The sequence below is a fragment of the Odontesthes bonariensis genome, chromosome 2, assembly GCF_027942865.1.
Source record: "Odontesthes bonariensis isolate fOdoBon6 chromosome 2, fOdoBon6.hap1, whole genome shotgun sequence".
Lineage (NCBI taxonomy): Eukaryota > Metazoa > Chordata > Actinopteri > Atheriniformes > Atherinopsidae > Odontesthes > Odontesthes bonariensis.
The window spans coordinates 13,734,922-13,751,331 of record NC_134507.1 but is presented as its reverse complement, the minus strand read 5'-3'; the positions used below and the strand labels follow the sequence as shown (position 1 = coordinate 13,751,331).

Below are 16,410 nucleotides of genomic sequence, written 5' to 3'. Positions count from 1 at the left end.
GAACATAGCAAAGCAGGTGGTGCAAAAGGCTGTTTCATCAAGGACTTCTTTTCTTCCCGTTTTCATCCGCCATCACATTTTTGAAATAGTGAATCTCACTTCCAAGTGAAAATGTTTCCATTTTCCCTCAAGATGGGTTGTTTCACTTCTTTCTTTTGTACTTACAGCACAGTAAGTCATCATTACCAAAATCCTTGGGGCGTGAAACCAAATATGTGAGTAAGACTCGTTTGTTGAATTTGCAACACCCACAAAACAGCGACAGCGAGAGCTTGCTGCTGTCATGTTAAAGCTCACACAATTTTAGTTCTAAATTGACATGAAAGCCCTTGTTTGGCAAGTCAACATTTAATCATCTGAAGAATATGTTTTCCATTAAGAATTTTATTGTACAAACCACAAAGTGGATGTTAACCTGCGTGATCAAAGATTTTCTATTTCGAGGGTATTTGCAGTAAAAACTTGAATTCAAAGCACATCAACTATTCTGAGGAAACAGTTCAGAAAGATGCAAATAATAATTACCATTAGAGGTTTTTGTGTGAGTGAGTCGAGTAGTACTGCAATACTGCTCTTAAGTAGTTGGCGTAACTTAAAGACCATGAACAGAATAGGTGATTGGTCTGATTCAATCCATGTTCAAAAATAAAAAAACACATCTACCAGAGGCTCTTATGCTCTAAATAACTTTGCCTTTGTTGTGAAATTCTATTCAGGATGTGATGAAGTGTTTATCAAAACACAGTATACATGTGGTGCTCAGTAAACGTGAATACTTGAAGTGCTTTTTGTCAATCTCTATTTCGGTGTTTTAAAAGGCATTTAATGTTTCGTCTTTGTTTAGGCGTCTGTGTGCAGCTTGCACCCAACTGCCAATAAGGAGAGAAAATTCATGGATCCCAAAAAGGTACACGTCATTCTATCTGATCAAGCTCCTGTTGCAGCTTTCATAAGAATGATAAGAAAAAAAAGTGCCTTGGGAAATGATCTGGCCTGCTGAACTTTTAATCTTCCCATCCAGATAAAACCCGGGGTCATTCGCCCAATGACGGCCATTCCAAGACTGACTGTTAAGGTGGAAGATGAATTTCATCCTAATTCCTTCAGGCAATTTGTCAAGCAGACCTTAACTGATAAGGAAAAGGTAGGGTTGTGGCATTTTCTTCATAATTTCACTTTTATTTCAGGTGATACCAAGACGTTTCAGTCTATATTTTTCTTATCAGTCACCCTCTCTCCTCTGGCTGTTACGAGAGAAGTGTTGCATCAGTATTATAAGTAAGAATTAACTTGCGACAAAAAAACAAAAAAAAAACAAACAAAACCTCTGGATGTTGAAAAGAATATAATCCACTCTCGATATGCCTGTTTCACAAAGTACTGTATAAAGCAAAAACAAGTTATTTTACCACATTAACAAGCCCAAAATATCTGTTTGAGGGAAAAAAGAGAAAAGCTGGCTGAATTCATCACTGGGAATAAATATTCTTGTGTATAGATGTCAAACTCAGGCCCGTGGGCCAAATCCGGCCCGCAGTGTACTTAAATTTGTCCCGCGAGATGATACCAAATGTCTACTAGAGCAAGCCCGCCGATACACAGTGCATGCACAGCTAAGACTACAACTCCCATGATGCTTTGTGGGTGCGTTGGCGTGTCAATTGGGACCCAAAAGCGCCCCCTCTTCTGTTGACATTCATTAGCGACCTTATCAGTTGGTAATGGTTACCATTGAAATTTAACTCTACAAATAGAGGAAGAGGCATAAGATTTAAAAAAAGGAAAAAATATTTAAGAAATGAATGCTACAGATGTGTGTTTTATTTGACATTTGATTTCACATGTGTTTATAGTATGAAGCTTTGGTTCTTCCTGATTCAATGTTTGAGCAAATCTTAAGTTTCTTCCCATATGAAAAGGTTCATCGCTATGTGAAGAGAAAAAAAATTTCCTCAATCTTAGACATTTTATCAAGAAATATCAAGGCTGTGCCTGCGACTTTGTCCAAGTTTTTAATTTTGGCCCACTGCGTATTTGAGTTTGACACCCATATTCTAGAGTATCATTGATCAGATCGGCATAGATTTTAACTTGCAACTTTATTTGTTGCAAGGTTTTTTGTTGATCCTGAGAGCTGCTCTTTACTCCTTGCTCCAAGCACTGTGTTTTTCTGATGCTGTGTGTTATTGGGTTATTGCTACTGCAGGACAAATTAATCTGTACGAATGACTGATTCAGATTAAAATCTGCAGCTTTCTCTAAATCAGCAGGGGTGTAAACAAAGAGAGCTCTCTAACATCACAAACCAGTTATTTAATTAATTTTGCTTTGCTAACTCATGATGCCTTTGTTACACCTTACAGTTTATGGATCATCTGCCATAGTCCAGCAGCTGAAGTCCCTCAGGCAGATATGAAACATGCCATGATATGAATCTGTCGTAACATCCTTCAGATCCCTCCCTCTGTGCAATTTGAGATTTTGCAGAAACCCCAAATCAACCCCCCAACCCAATGCATGAGAGACCCAACGCCCTCCACACACACCACCCCTCATGACTTACTGTGATGTAACTTATCTGCTTCTTTGCATATAAAGCAGAGAAGTGAGATCAGTTGACTAGCTGCCACCCGAGACATGTGGGGATGCATTCTAATGCCAGGGTTGAACTGAGGTACTTCGAGTTGTCTACTTGAGATAGGATCACCAGATATGCATGTTAATGTCAGGTGTAAACAGGGCCTCGAGTTAACTGATGAAACCTCACGAGTTATTCACTGAAGAAGGCCTTAAAAAGCAAGTAAGTGCACCTCAAGAGTATTTTAAGTAGTTTCCTCTGTAGGGCATGGGACCTAACAATAAGTTAATCTTCCTTCACATAAACTTGAAAATAATTGACATTCTTCACGAGTTTCTTAGTCAAGCTGCCTACGGAGAGTTCTTCGATTTCTACCAGTTCTTTGTTTTTTCATAAATAGCTTCTCATCGAGCACTGCTATATGTTACAGTACGAAGGAGAGTCATAATGGAAGGTTAGAAGTATAACAGTGTGTGGAAGGAATAGGGCATTCTCTGTAATTCTCTGTCAAAGTAGCTGTGTCCAACATAATTTTAGTCATTTCCAAAGAATGTGATTACTTGTGAGCAGTACCCCAGCATGTAACTTTCTTATTTCCTTTCTTTTTATTTCAACCAATTATCGACCTGGTCAAATACTTTGAAGAAGATTATTTTTTTCCTTCTCACACTGTTGAACTTAACTTGTGTCCAAACATCCTCTTCAAACAAATTAAATTAGAGAGCAACGCGGAGTAGCTTCTGCTCGACATCATGCTGAAGGCAGTGTGCGCTGATTATTTCACGTAGAAGGAAACTCATTTTTACATTTGGAAATAGAATTTTTTAAACAAAACAATCACAACTTCCCAGCTTTAGGACACTTTACCCCACTGCAATGAGTCTAACAAACAGCTCCTGTCTTCCTGATGATGGGGCTAAAATAATTTTCAGGAAAATAGTTAACTGAGTGGCAATTCATCCTACACTATATGACCTTTTTTTGGCCTCGACCCAAACAAGCTCATTTATAGATGGCTCGGTGCATACATGCCAGAAGAAGGCAATGCCCTTTCTTGCTGTGCCCGTGGCTATTAAAGCGCAAGGAAGCTTCTATAGACTCAAGTAAAGTGTCAGTCAAAAGCTAGGAATGCTAGCTATATTTTGAAATCACCGCATCAAGAATATTAACATGTTAGTCGGACTTGATGCAACAGTAGAGAGACTAAACTAGAGAGACTTTTTTTTTTTTACTGAACTGGATTATTATCAGCAAAATACCAGGGGCCTTCATAAATGAGCTGCCTGTATTACATTACATACACAGAAAGGTTGGGTGGAAAACAGCTTTCCAGGGGTCATAAGCTTCTCGATGTGTGTCAGAGATGCACTGACAGTAAAATTGTGCAACCCCTGTAGATACATTTTTTGGTCCTTTGCTTCTCTCAGATCACATTTTTGTCATAACTAAGTGATAGCATGCTTGGAAAGCAGCTGGACCTATTCAGCCTTTGTACCATATTGGATTGTCTCAAACCTCATTGATTCCAGCCTCTTTTGTTACTTTGCTTCTTGGTACGGAAGACATTAGAACATCTGCCCACATCTGTTCGGCTGATAGCTTATTGTGTACTGTACTTAAGCTATGTGTTGATTTGCATACAAAGTGGGTACGTTAGATCTGATCAAAGCTGTCACCTTGGATGCATATGGGGACGGATAGACACATACTTCCACTTGTGATCAGAACACCCGAGATGCATGTTAACACTAAATGTGAACAACCTTTGTGTCTGCTAGCATAATCGATTGCCACAAGGGCTCTCTTGCAAAGGACATATGGTCTCAAAGGGACTTCCTGGTACAATAAAGAATAATGACACAATTAAATTACATCACTTAGTGTTGTTCCTCTCTGCACTTAGGCCATTAAACTTTATTTGATTACTTGTAAGCAGCAGTTTTAACTATAGTATAGCCATAGTATGGTGCAGTAAAAAGGCCAAAATTAAGACAACTGTATTGAACCGTTGACAGAGGCTAGCTTTTGTTCTGGCCAGTGAATGATACAAATGAATTAAGGCTTTTTTTTTCGAACATGTAAAAATAACATAATAAAAATAAAAAATAAAATAACTTCACATGTCTTAAAGGTGGGGTATGAGATGTTTTCTGGAGCATTTTTTATCATATTGTCTGAAAACCTCCTCACAACCCCATTGCACCCACTAAAATAGAATGTTTGGAAAAAATAAAAAAATATTTTAGTCCATTGTAGAGGGTGTAGCAAGAGGAAATGTCTGACCAATAGAAGTAATGATGAGAGTTACTTCTATTGGATTCTGACATGCCAATCAACCGTCAGCCCCCCTCCCCCCTCCCCCCTGCGCGTTCACAGACTCGTGATTCGTTCATGTGTTTTGAAGGCGTGGTTTCGAGGGGTGGGCTGAAGGGAGAGGCAAGGTTGTGTATTTTCAAAAATATAGCTTGCAGGAACCAAGATCTCATACCCCACCTTTAATAGGAGTAGGAAAAAGCAAAAGCTTACAAAAAGCTATTCCTTCTCAATATATATAGAAATATATACCTATATATAAGTCCAGTACCCTGTGATTGTACACTAATCAGAAAGAGGGAAGCTGGGGTCTAGTGAGCGTCAGAGCCACTATCCAGGATGAAACAAGAAACATCCAGGAATACAACAGCAACATGGCCCCTGTGATATACTGCTATGTTAATGTATCAGGCAGCTAAAACCCAGGGAAAGCGAGGAGGTAGGGGAGGACCCATCATGGAAGGATAAGCCTCTGCATGGCATGTACCACTGACAGATTGAAGAAGAGGCTAATATCAAGGAGTCTAATAATAGCAGCTCAAGAACAAGCTCTGAGCACAAGAGCAATAGAGGCCAAGGTCTGCCACCTCTGACAGGACCCCAGGTGCAGGCTGTGCAGAGAGGCCTCTGAGACAGTCCAGCACATATAGTAGGGTCTAAAATGCAGGCAGGCACAGCATACATGGAACGCAATAACCAAGGGGATAGTGTACAGGAACATCTGTGCCGAGTATGGGTTGTAAGTCCCATAGTCAAAGTGGGAGATATCTCCAAAACTAGTGGAGAATGAAGGCTGATTCTTACTCGGCGCAACCTCGCTCTTACTAGCTGGACGCAAATGGCGCAAACGGTCACGTGACCCAAAATTCCGCCACGCCCCCCGTCGCAAACTAGAAAATCCTCGCGCGTCGCAAGGTCGCGCACACAACTTTTTTTCTGACTTCGCGCGCGCTCAACCGGAAACAGCTGACCAAGAAAAAGAAAAAATGAACACTGCAGAGACCGCGGTGACCGAGAGGGTGCGCCTCTACAAACATCTGTATGACATTCGGAAGTACCCAAAGTGCTTCTGCTCGTCCATCGTCCTCATTGGCAGAACAAGGACAAAGAACTCACCAGTCTCTTCTCTGTTCTGGTGCAAAGGACGAACATTCCACCTTCTCTTCTGTTTTTCCCGCAGCTGCTTAGCTCTGAGATACATATACAGTTCTACACCCAGAGTAAATTCATTCCGCATCAGATGTGCCAGCCTCTGCTGACGTGACACCACAGGTGCCATTGTGTATGCTTTCTTCGTATGCTTTTCTTCGTCCGGTTCTTCAGCTTGTTTCCTCAACAGTGACGCCCGCTGGTCTGGAGAGAACTGCAAATGTGACGCATACTCGGCGCAAACTGCGCTTATGAGCTGAAGGAACTGTGAAGGGGCTGGCGCTTTCGATGACGTCATTAATGGTTCTCGAGCCAGAACAGTTGCGCGGTTGCGCCGAGTAAGAATCAGCCTTGAAAGAGCTAAGATCCTCTGGGACTTCCAGATCCAGACTGATAAGCAGGTGATGGCTAACCAACCGGACAAACTGTGGTGGTTGACAAACTACAGAAGAAGGCAGGAGTGATAGATGTTGCAATTCCAAGTGACAGCAACAACAAGGAGAAGGAAGCTCAAAATATACCAAGGGCTGAAGGAGGAAGTTGAAAAGATGTGGGAATTGAAGGCTGTAGCGATACCAGTGGTGATTGGAGCACTCGGGGCTGTGAGCCCCAAACTGGGAGAGTGGCTCCCGCAGATACCAGGAACAACATCAGTAAACGCTGTCCATAAGTACGAGGTTCAAGGAACAGATATTGCGTAGAACCCTCAAGCTCCAAGGCCTCTGGTACGGGACCTGAGCTTGAAAGAGGAGTACTGCTCACAGAAGGCCGAGTATTGAGTTTTATATATATAGATCTCTCTCTCTCTCTCTCGTTAATCATTAATCCAAACATGCTAGTAGTTAGCCTTACCATCCTATTGCCAAGCCAAAGCAATAAATTATTCAATGTTTAGTTGTTTTGAACATGTGAGTTACTACCTAGTTCAAACAAGTAGTCACCCTCTAATTTACCAGCGCTAGCTCATCATTGGTTGGATCAGTGGCAGTATTTGGCAAGTATGATCCCTCACTCAATGATCCCAATTGTTTTGTTGTTATCATGGAGAGTCTCATCTGCATGAATTTACTCTCGGGCACTACAGCAGCTGTGATTTCAGTTGACTATAAGGATCTTGGTCTGTCATAAGCACCAACATAAAATGGCAAAATATGTACATGCAGCAGGAAGAGAGTATTGTTACAGGTTTCTCCCCTGGGCCACACTGAGCTCAAAGATTAATGCATGTGAATTAATTTGAGTTTCCTGAAACTCAAAATATGTGTTTTTTACTGAGGTTATGCAGATAATTAATATTCTGTTAAACATTTACCTAAATATTAGAATTACTCAAGCACCACACAAAACAAGGGATACACAAGGGGTTAAGGTTGTCCAACCATATATCCGTCCAAAGAGGCAGGGTACACAGGTCGCCAGTCCATCAAAGGGCCACACTGAGACAAGCAACCATGCACTCTCACACTTACTCCTAGAGTCAATTTAGATTAGCATTTAATTTAATATGCATGTGTTTGGACAATGGGATGAAGCTGGACTACCCGGAGAGAACCGATGCATGCACGGAGAACATGCAAACTCCACACAGAAATGCCCCAGCCAGGATTCGAACCAGTAACCCTCTTGGCTGGTGATAGTGTTAACCACCTGGGTAAAGGTTGTGACTTCAATATTTAACTCAAAAAATAAATAGAAAACGATATACTAAGCATCCAAAGGTGCTGTTGCCAGGTGGGGAGAGAGAGCGAGAGAGCACAATCCATTTAGGGTCACAGGAGAGTTGGAACCCATCCCATTTGTCATCAGACAAGAGGCAGTAGATATCGGCAGTCAATCACAGGGCCAGAACAGAGACAAACGAGAAACAATCATGCAGAGACTCCAAGTGTAAATTTAGAATCACCTATTGACCTAACATGTATGTTTTTGGATGATTGTAATAAGATCAAGTATCTGGAGAGAACCTACTCAGATAGGGAAACATGTAAACTCCAAACAAAAAATCAGTAACCTTTAGCTTTAATAACCATAGCTTATTTCCTTGCTCTGTAGAATATTTAGCTTTATAAATAATATGTTCTAATGTAGAATATAATGATATTGAGACCTTTTGGAACAAAAGGGAGCTGCAGTATTTACATCCATATGTCCAAACACAAAAATGTTTGCTTCTCATTATAACTTTGTCATCTGTATGTCAGTTTTCCAGCTGTTGAGACCTTACCTCAGATTTTTCATTTATTTAAACGCACTGTAGGTTATCCATAATCCCTGTGAGTTTGTTTTAATTAGATTTAGAGTGATGCTGCCCCTGCCTTTTGTTTCATACCAACACCCAAATGCTGCAGAGGAGTGATAAAAGAAACTTGAAAATATGTGTTTATTTTTAAATTGTGGGATTTCGTGCCATAATTATGGCCATTATGTGTTCTACATATTTTGGATTAAAATAACTGCCATGTCTTCATCAAGTTTAGCTTTAGTTTATTAGCTTAGATGGAATAGCTGGTGTGGCTTTATCTGCTTGTGAGTAGGAAATGCCCACCAGTTTTAAAGCACAACATTTAAGAAGATGCTGTTCTTTAGAATTATCCTAATTATTTGTATAACAAACTGCAAATTTGTGTTTCCACAAAAGCAAAATGTTGTTCTTTGCCTTAGTACTCAGTGTTTGTGTCACAATCTATGTATTTTTTAGTTTTTCTGTCTGGTTTCAGTTTTTAGCCATTTCCCTGACCTTTTTCCTCAGTTCCCTCCTGCCTGGTCATCAGCTCCACTCCCTGCACCTGTGTTCAGTTAGCCTCAGCTGCTGTCATTCACTAATCACTCTCCCCACAGTATTTACACTAACGGTTTTTGTCACTCTTTGTCAGATCCTCGTCGTAGTTACCCATGGTTTTTCCATTCAGTACTTGGTCCTGCTCCCATGAAATGTTACAGTCTGGTTTCATTATTTACCAAGGTGTTTTTGGTTTTTCAAGTTTAGTTTCATATAGTTCCGGCCTTGCTGCACTTTGTGTTTTGCCTCATGGCTCCTGCTCCGTGTCTGCACCTGGTCCTCCTTGCTCGCCTCCTCTACCGAACTGTGAACCTATGGGGGGTTTCTTATAATACCAACAGTTCAGTAGACCTAATATTAGCTTGCAGCGAGCAGCTGTATCAATCCAAACGTATAACTTTACACTCATTTTGCAATTTTTTTTGTGGTACTTTTTTTTGTTTTTCTGGCTCTGGGACTGGCAGTCGACAGCTCGGCTTTGCTTCTTTGCTTTTTGTTTTCATCGGCGCAAACTTCACAACCGAGGTCACTGGAGATGAAGGCGGCAGATCTGATCTCTGAAATTAGCATTCTTAAGTCGTAATCAGAAGCATCTCCTCAACATGTATCTTTAGGTGTGTCGTACGCAGTTTAGAGTTTAGGTTAGACAAGTCTTGGTGTAAAATCAACAGTATCTACTGTGTATAGGTAGAGGGACACACTGGACATACTTATTCCTGCATACAACTTTCTTTATTTCTTTGAGATTATGGTATAGAAAATAGGATGGCAATATCTTTATATCTTTAAACTGAGGATTTAGACACTGACAAATATAGCATACTGTATGGTAAATAAAATGGTACTTTGGACACAGCCGGTCTATAAGTGACTGAAATAATTCCTATTATTGTAGTAGTCACAATGTTATGGAGATTTTGTAGACACTAGTAGTCTTCAATTGCTGTAGGTGGAATGATTTTAATTACTTACAAGTCAGATTAACTTAATTCAATTTTGAGCGTCTTTTCAATTTTTTTTTGTCAAAACTGACTTGTGTGACAATGATGAGCTCTTACTGTATTAAAATAATAATAATAAATGGCTTCTTCTTTTCTGAAATTTGAACATAACTGAAGGTTTTTCAGAAACATTACAAAGATCTGCATTAAGAACAAAAATATAAACAAACGACTGGTCTGGAAATATATTTTCTAAGTTCTCAGTTAGACTGCAGACCTTGGTTTGACCTAAACTTTCTCTCTCTTAAGTGTAAAGGCTTTCAACTCTGAATCTTTAGAAGTAAATAAGTAAATATACAGTCTTCATTACTCCAAAAAAACCAAAACAAACAAAAAATACCTTTTCTTTTGCAGCCATCTGGTTGACCTTCATATATTTTTATAATAAGCCAGTGAATTTATAGACATGACTGCCTCTAAAGAAATGACATGTTTGTCATTAGTAATAACATCCGTACTGTGAAAATGTGGGTGGTTATGCAACTGCTCTGGTGTTAAAATCGGATCAATGTCAGATGACACTATCTTTATCAAACAAGTGATCATCTGACAGCCACTACAATCTACATTGTGGCTGCTGTTGCTTGTTATGCAATTTTTTCTTTTAGAGCTGCTGCTTCTCTCCCTGTCTGACATCTTTCTTGATTTTAGTTGTGTTCATCTCAGGCTTTAATCAGAACCACAGAGTGCATGAATGTTTTATATTCAAGTCTTATGTATTTTGTGAGTTTAGCTTCCTGAGGTTCCCCGCTTTGCTTTAATTAGGGTACATCTCAAAAGCAAATTACAAGTATCTAATAAAATATGTAATCTCGATATAAATAACTGTCTTTGCAATTATCCCGAAGCGTTATATCATAAAACAAAGAATGAGATCAGAGTTGTTTGGAAAAAGATCTGTTGAAGGCGGATATAAAAAGCAGATATAATGATTGAAAGGTTGAGAAAGAGAGAGGGGGTGAAAAAATACAAAAAGAAAGAACAGAACGTGAAGTTAATGAATTTATTTTTGTATATAATTCCAGACCACATTTTCATAAAAACTGGAATCCATTTTTTTGAAAACTTTAGTCTGTAATTCGGTAATTTGCATGAACCTGAGGGAAATGATTAATCATTTACACATTTGAAAGAATCAGGATTTTTTTTGCAGTTTATCAAGAGAAATTTGTGTTCATTCATGCATAATAGAAGACTGCTCAACAGTTGTTTTCTTTTCTTTTTTTTGTGTGTCTGATTGTTTTAAGTCGTATTGAACTAGATGCGGCATCATCCTGCTGAAATAACCACTGACTCAAGAAAAAGTATCATATATCTCTTTTGCATCTTTCGTTGATAACAGTCTTTATGGCAAATTTAATCTTTGTCACATAGAAACCGACAGACATTTTTGTCAAGCTGACACGTGGACTCGTATGACCAGAAAACATGGCCGCTGTCTTTTCATCTGAGCTTCCATCTGAGCCCGTGTCCAGAAAACTCAGGCAGTGTTTCTGTGTAGAGCTGATGTGTGGCTTCTCATGTAGTGCTGATTTCCACTAACTTCTTTAATCTTTCCACATTACTGTGCACTGTAGATATTGAAAGAGCAAAGTTCTTTTCATTTGTGCACTGACAACTGTTTTTTTTTTTTTTAACTCACTGTGGATTCTCTGAAGGCGTTTGACACAAAGTGGCGAGTCACGACCCATCCTTGCTTGTAAAGACTTGGTGTGTGTTCCTTTTATAGCCAAGCCTCATTGTGAGGACCGGTATGATTTCTAAACTGTGCATCTTTTGTACAAAAAAAAAAAAAAAAAAAATCACATTTGAGTTGTCATTGTCATTTTCTAACCTCTCAGTAGAAAAGTGAGCAGGCCTGAGCCTCTCTTGGCACAATAGAGCAGAAGTAGCAGGTGGTAACGGGTCAACAGAGTAATACATCTCACAGCATTTCCAAACTTGTTTCAATAAGAAGTTTTTGTGCATTTGTTGAAGATTTGACTGCAACTTCACTCTTTGTAAGAAACTGAAAGGTTGTTAGCTCATGTGTCATGTCATATTTTCTCTTCTTGCGTGATATGTACAAGCTACAGCCTTTTCGTTTAAAAATATGAGATCCACGGTGAGATTGATGAAGCATAACCCGTTTCTCCTGCATCCTTGTTTTGTGCACAACTTGAACGAGGCTCTGTTCCGTGCAGAATGATGATATTTTTATTGATTGTTTTTTCCTATCTTCTCTAAATCATTAAGAGCATTTCCAAAAAGGTTTGGATGTCAGTTTGATGAAGAGAATATACTGAGTCCTGTCAGCAGGACATTTTGAATGTCAATACTTCATAGATCAGTATAAATACTTCACTACCCTCATCCAGAGATACTGTTCAGTGTAGTAGTTTCTGTCCGGTTGAACCTCTCAAATGTCACAGCAGCTAAGAGCAGCTAGAAGTGTTGATAACACATAAAGGGATACACATGGAAATAAATTAGAAATTGATCTTTGTCAGACAAAAAGTAAAAAGCTCCTAAAGAAAATATTTACTGCTTGAAGTATGCTATTCTAATGCTCAGGAGAAGAAAGGGTGATTCTAACGTCACCCTCATTAAGACCAACGTCTTCGAGTAAGAAATGTTGTCCAAAAAAATCTAGAATGATAAATTCAGAGAGACATTTGATTATACAAAATAGAAGAAAAACAATCATATAACTCACAACAGTATTTAGATAGAAATATATGTAGTTACAGTATGTAAGGATTAGATATTTAGAATAATTTAGGTTAATTTTCATAAGCAATACCCAATACATTATCTAAAAAAATACAGGAAGAGTTTTTTTCTTCCTAAATTGAATTCAAATTCATTACAATGGATAGACATTAACTTTTATTGCACCATCGTTACCTTATAAGAGACATCGGTTTTGTCTGCAATCTCAGTTTAGGGGGAGAAAAGGTTGAGTTCATAGTGAAAGCTTTCTTATTTCTCTGTCTGAGAATGATAATAAAAAAAAGAGGCTCCAAATGTTGAGAAAGTCTGAAATTTATTTTAGAGCTTGATGAGATTTTTTTGTGCAATTTATGAAGAGACACATTTGAGACGCAGTGCATCTTTCTGTTCTGGAGAACAGAGTGAGGTAATTGCTGGTAGGCAGTTTGGCAACGGAGCACTTTCAAATGTTTCATCTGTGTTTTGAACCTGCAAATACGCTCACTAGAACACATCAGCATCATGTTATGTGTGAATTCAATTTTTCTTCATTAGTATAAAATGTGTGAATATAAAGCATCATGGCTGCAACCGAAATTAAAGCCATAGATTTCATTTACGTAAGGTAGTACTGAATCCAAGAGAAATTTGAGCAATTTAGTTTAAACCGGCATTTTAAACTGTCTGACAAGTAAATCTCCAGGAAATTCCACTGTTTTCGAATGTTTATGTTCTCCATTTGTTTTTAGTGTTTTTAAATATAAAAGGCATTAACCTGGAGACCCTGCTATTGTTTTCGTTTCAGATGAAAAATATGGGTGTGGAAGAGGCACAAACAGATTTGTACGCAGGCTCAAAAGGAAAAATACGGAGAGATGAGATGACATCTGAAAAAAGAGGCTCATTTTCTGCGTGTGAGCTGCACATCAAAGAGCCTGATGAGCAGATACGTCATCTTGCCAAAGAATCTTCTGCACCTTTCAGCACGACTGAGAAACGTATGGAAGCTTTTGAAACTCATATTTAAAACATTCAATTATTTTAATCTCTCCAGTGAGCAATTATCTGCCAAGACAGAGACCACCACAGATGAGCTGATTGCACCTAAACGCAATTAGTAAATTAAACATTCTGTCGGGCTGTTTTAGGTAGCTGACAACACAGGTTTAAAGAGATGATGGTGTGGTGAGGCAGCTGGTTGGTCGGAGAAAGATAATATATCCAACATTAACTTACTAAGTCTCGGGAATACTTCATACTTTACATTGTCTGTACTCGTGATACATTAAGTCTTCGAATAGATTTTATTTGTTAAAGTGAGAGTAGACACATTCGAGACATTGTGCATCTCTCGGTTAGAGTTAGAAACAGAAGCAACAAGAAATTCTCTCTTTTCAGTTTCACACAGAGCTCATAGTTGTCTTAGATAAATAAATTCAGCTTTTATGAGATCTCTTCTGGAGGTATTTTCATGCATGCATATGAGTTTCTAACTGCATTTGAGAAAACACAAGCAACAACAATTAATTTTGGCACCACTGTATCAATACAGCAAGAATCATTTATGCCAGCAGAGATGACTTATCTGATGACGTCTTTCCAACAGAAAGGCTTTCAAGGTGGCTCACCTGAAAGTGCGAGAGCAGCACCATCAGCTGAGCAACGGAAGGCTGCAACACCTGAGCCAACTTGTGGATGGGGCAGATAATTATGCGCATCATGAGTTGAAAAGGTTGAGAACCGCTGCCTTAGTCTGTGTGACAGCGTTTAAATTCAATCAATGTTAAAAAGGTTGCAAATATGTATTTGATGGTTGCATGTATGGTAATTAAACTAAACAGAAAGACGGAGGTGAAGGTTACGCTGAGAAAACTATTTTGTGCACCATGTTGTTTGACCTTGCAGGAAAGCAGCAGAGTGAGATGTAAAGCTCTTTCTCACAGACAGAGCATAACACAGTCTCCCTTCAATATGGACATATCAATATGCCTTTGTCGTCGGTCCCTTCTGCAAAATGTTAACTGTCAATTAAATCAGGGGCAAAAGTAGTACGAGTTGTAGCTTTTTCAGCATCTGTATGGACATTATATATACATACCATATCGACTGAAGCTTCATACAGCTTTTAGTTGAGGAATATTCAAATAGCAACCATAACTCTGTCAACACGATGACCAGAAAATATTAGATTAAGGAATTAACAACATCAAAGGTACAATTTCCATTTAATTATACCAGTAACCCCCTTCCCTCCCCAAAGTCTTCCAAAGGAGAAGTGAACATAGAAATGACATATGTATTATTTTTGTGTCCTCTTCATCATGATCACAGCAAGTTGAGAAAATGAATCATGCAACAACATTGTCTTTGTGTTTCAGCAAGTAAGAGTTTATTGTTGTTTTAAAAGGAATGATATGGACTGTTGTCTCATGATTGTCAGGTAGATCAAAATAAAGAATAATGTTTTACCTCGCTGTAGCATTTTGATGTTTGTGCACTGTGGTAGATACTGACAAAAAAAAAAAAACTGCCTTGAATCGAACAAACAGCTGACCAGGACCAGCCTTTAAATAGTGGATCATGATCAGATCTGGAGCGTTGCAGGCCTGCTGTGACGTGCTGGTCAAATGCTGCAAGACGGAAAGACAGCAACGTTGTTGGATCGATGCAAAAACATGTAACTCATTGCAAAGAAAATGATCTGAACATTCTGTATTTCAAGAAAAAATCTAAGAAGCAATCTAGACTTATTCTTGCTCTGAGTATTATAAAGCTCAGTAATTAAAATTAAATTAAATATAATTACAGGCCACTTAACAGTGTGTTAGACATAAAAAAAAAAAACATGTATTGGACCACAAAGAAAACACAGATGAAGGATGGTGAGTGCCATATTATTGATTGCTTAAATTTTCTTACACCCGATTACAATTATGTAAATACATGCCAACAAGTTTGCTGCAGGTGAACCTTACTGAGCCATAGTGTACCAAGTATCAAATTTAGAATCTAAGAGCAGATTTATACAAATATTGCCAACTGTATCTAAAGATAGGGTTTTATTATCATGTCATTGAAGAGTCGTAACAGTTGTTTTCCACGTTCAGAAAATGTGCAACAACTTTCAACAAACAATTTCTTGATTTAAGCCCTTGTTGATTTAATTTGGTTAAAAAATATCTTGGGTTTCTGCACCATAAAGACAATAGAGGATAAAGACTGGGATAAAGCACGTGAGCTTTATGTCTTACTTTCTTTAATTGAGGCTCCAGGTGTCCAGGTAAGATAAAGAAACTGTCATTCTCCAAATTCAGATTTTCTGGAGAGCAGATAGAGATGTTGGTCTCCATGGAAACAAACATTTGATCTTGTCCTGCTCCTCTTTGGAAACACATAAATGAGCAGTGAGCCAGAAAACACTCATTACAGTTAAGATTCACAGTGACCAGTGACGGATATTAAATGAATAGATTGAGGACAAACAAAAACTCCATCAGCATTAATGACATTCAAATTTACTTGCCATCGGTCTTGATTTTCACTGTCTGTGGAATATTTCTGCATATCCTGTCTAACAGTCTGGACGTGCCATGGACAGGCTCAGGTTAAGGTTTTACATGTTTGACAACTTGCCTGTTGCTGCCAGTAAGTTATGGATCTGAACTTTATTTTCTTTATAAACTACAATCCTGTTTTTAGCAGGGTTCCTGGTTTGAATCCCAGCTGGGACCTTTCTGTTTGGAGTTGTGCATTTTCTCCCCCGTGTATGTGTGGTTTCTCTCCAGGTCCATCACAAAACATGCATGTTAGGTTAACTGGTGTCTCTAAATTGTCCCTTGGAGTGAGCGTGCATTGTTGTTTGCCTCGTTTGTCTTTGTGTGGCCATGTGATGAACTGGC

At 38.8% G+C, this 16,410-nt stretch overlaps 1 protein-coding gene across 2 annotated transcripts in view; it reads left to right on the top strand.

Annotated features, from left to right (window-relative positions):
- The window catches only part of mlip (muscular LMNA-interacting protein), a 34,588-nt gene extending 19,609 nt beyond the window's left edge, over positions 1-14,979 (top strand). The window contains exons 9-13 of one of the 2 annotated variants that reach the window (XM_075478066.1): positions 168-215; positions 845-907; positions 1,022-1,144; positions 13,317-13,509; positions 14,122-14,979. In XM_075478066.1, coding sequence (XP_075334181.1) covers positions 168-215; positions 845-907; positions 1,022-1,144; positions 13,317-13,509; positions 14,122-14,219 — 525 coding nt within the window. In that variant the 3' untranslated portion in view covers positions 14,220-14,979. Of the gene's footprint in view, positions 1-167; positions 216-844; positions 908-1,021; positions 1,145-13,316; positions 13,510-14,117 lie in introns of both variants that reach the window. The other variant, XM_075478070.1, reaches the window with a different exon arrangement.
- The last annotated feature ends 1,431 nt before the right edge of the window (positions 14,980-16,410 follow it).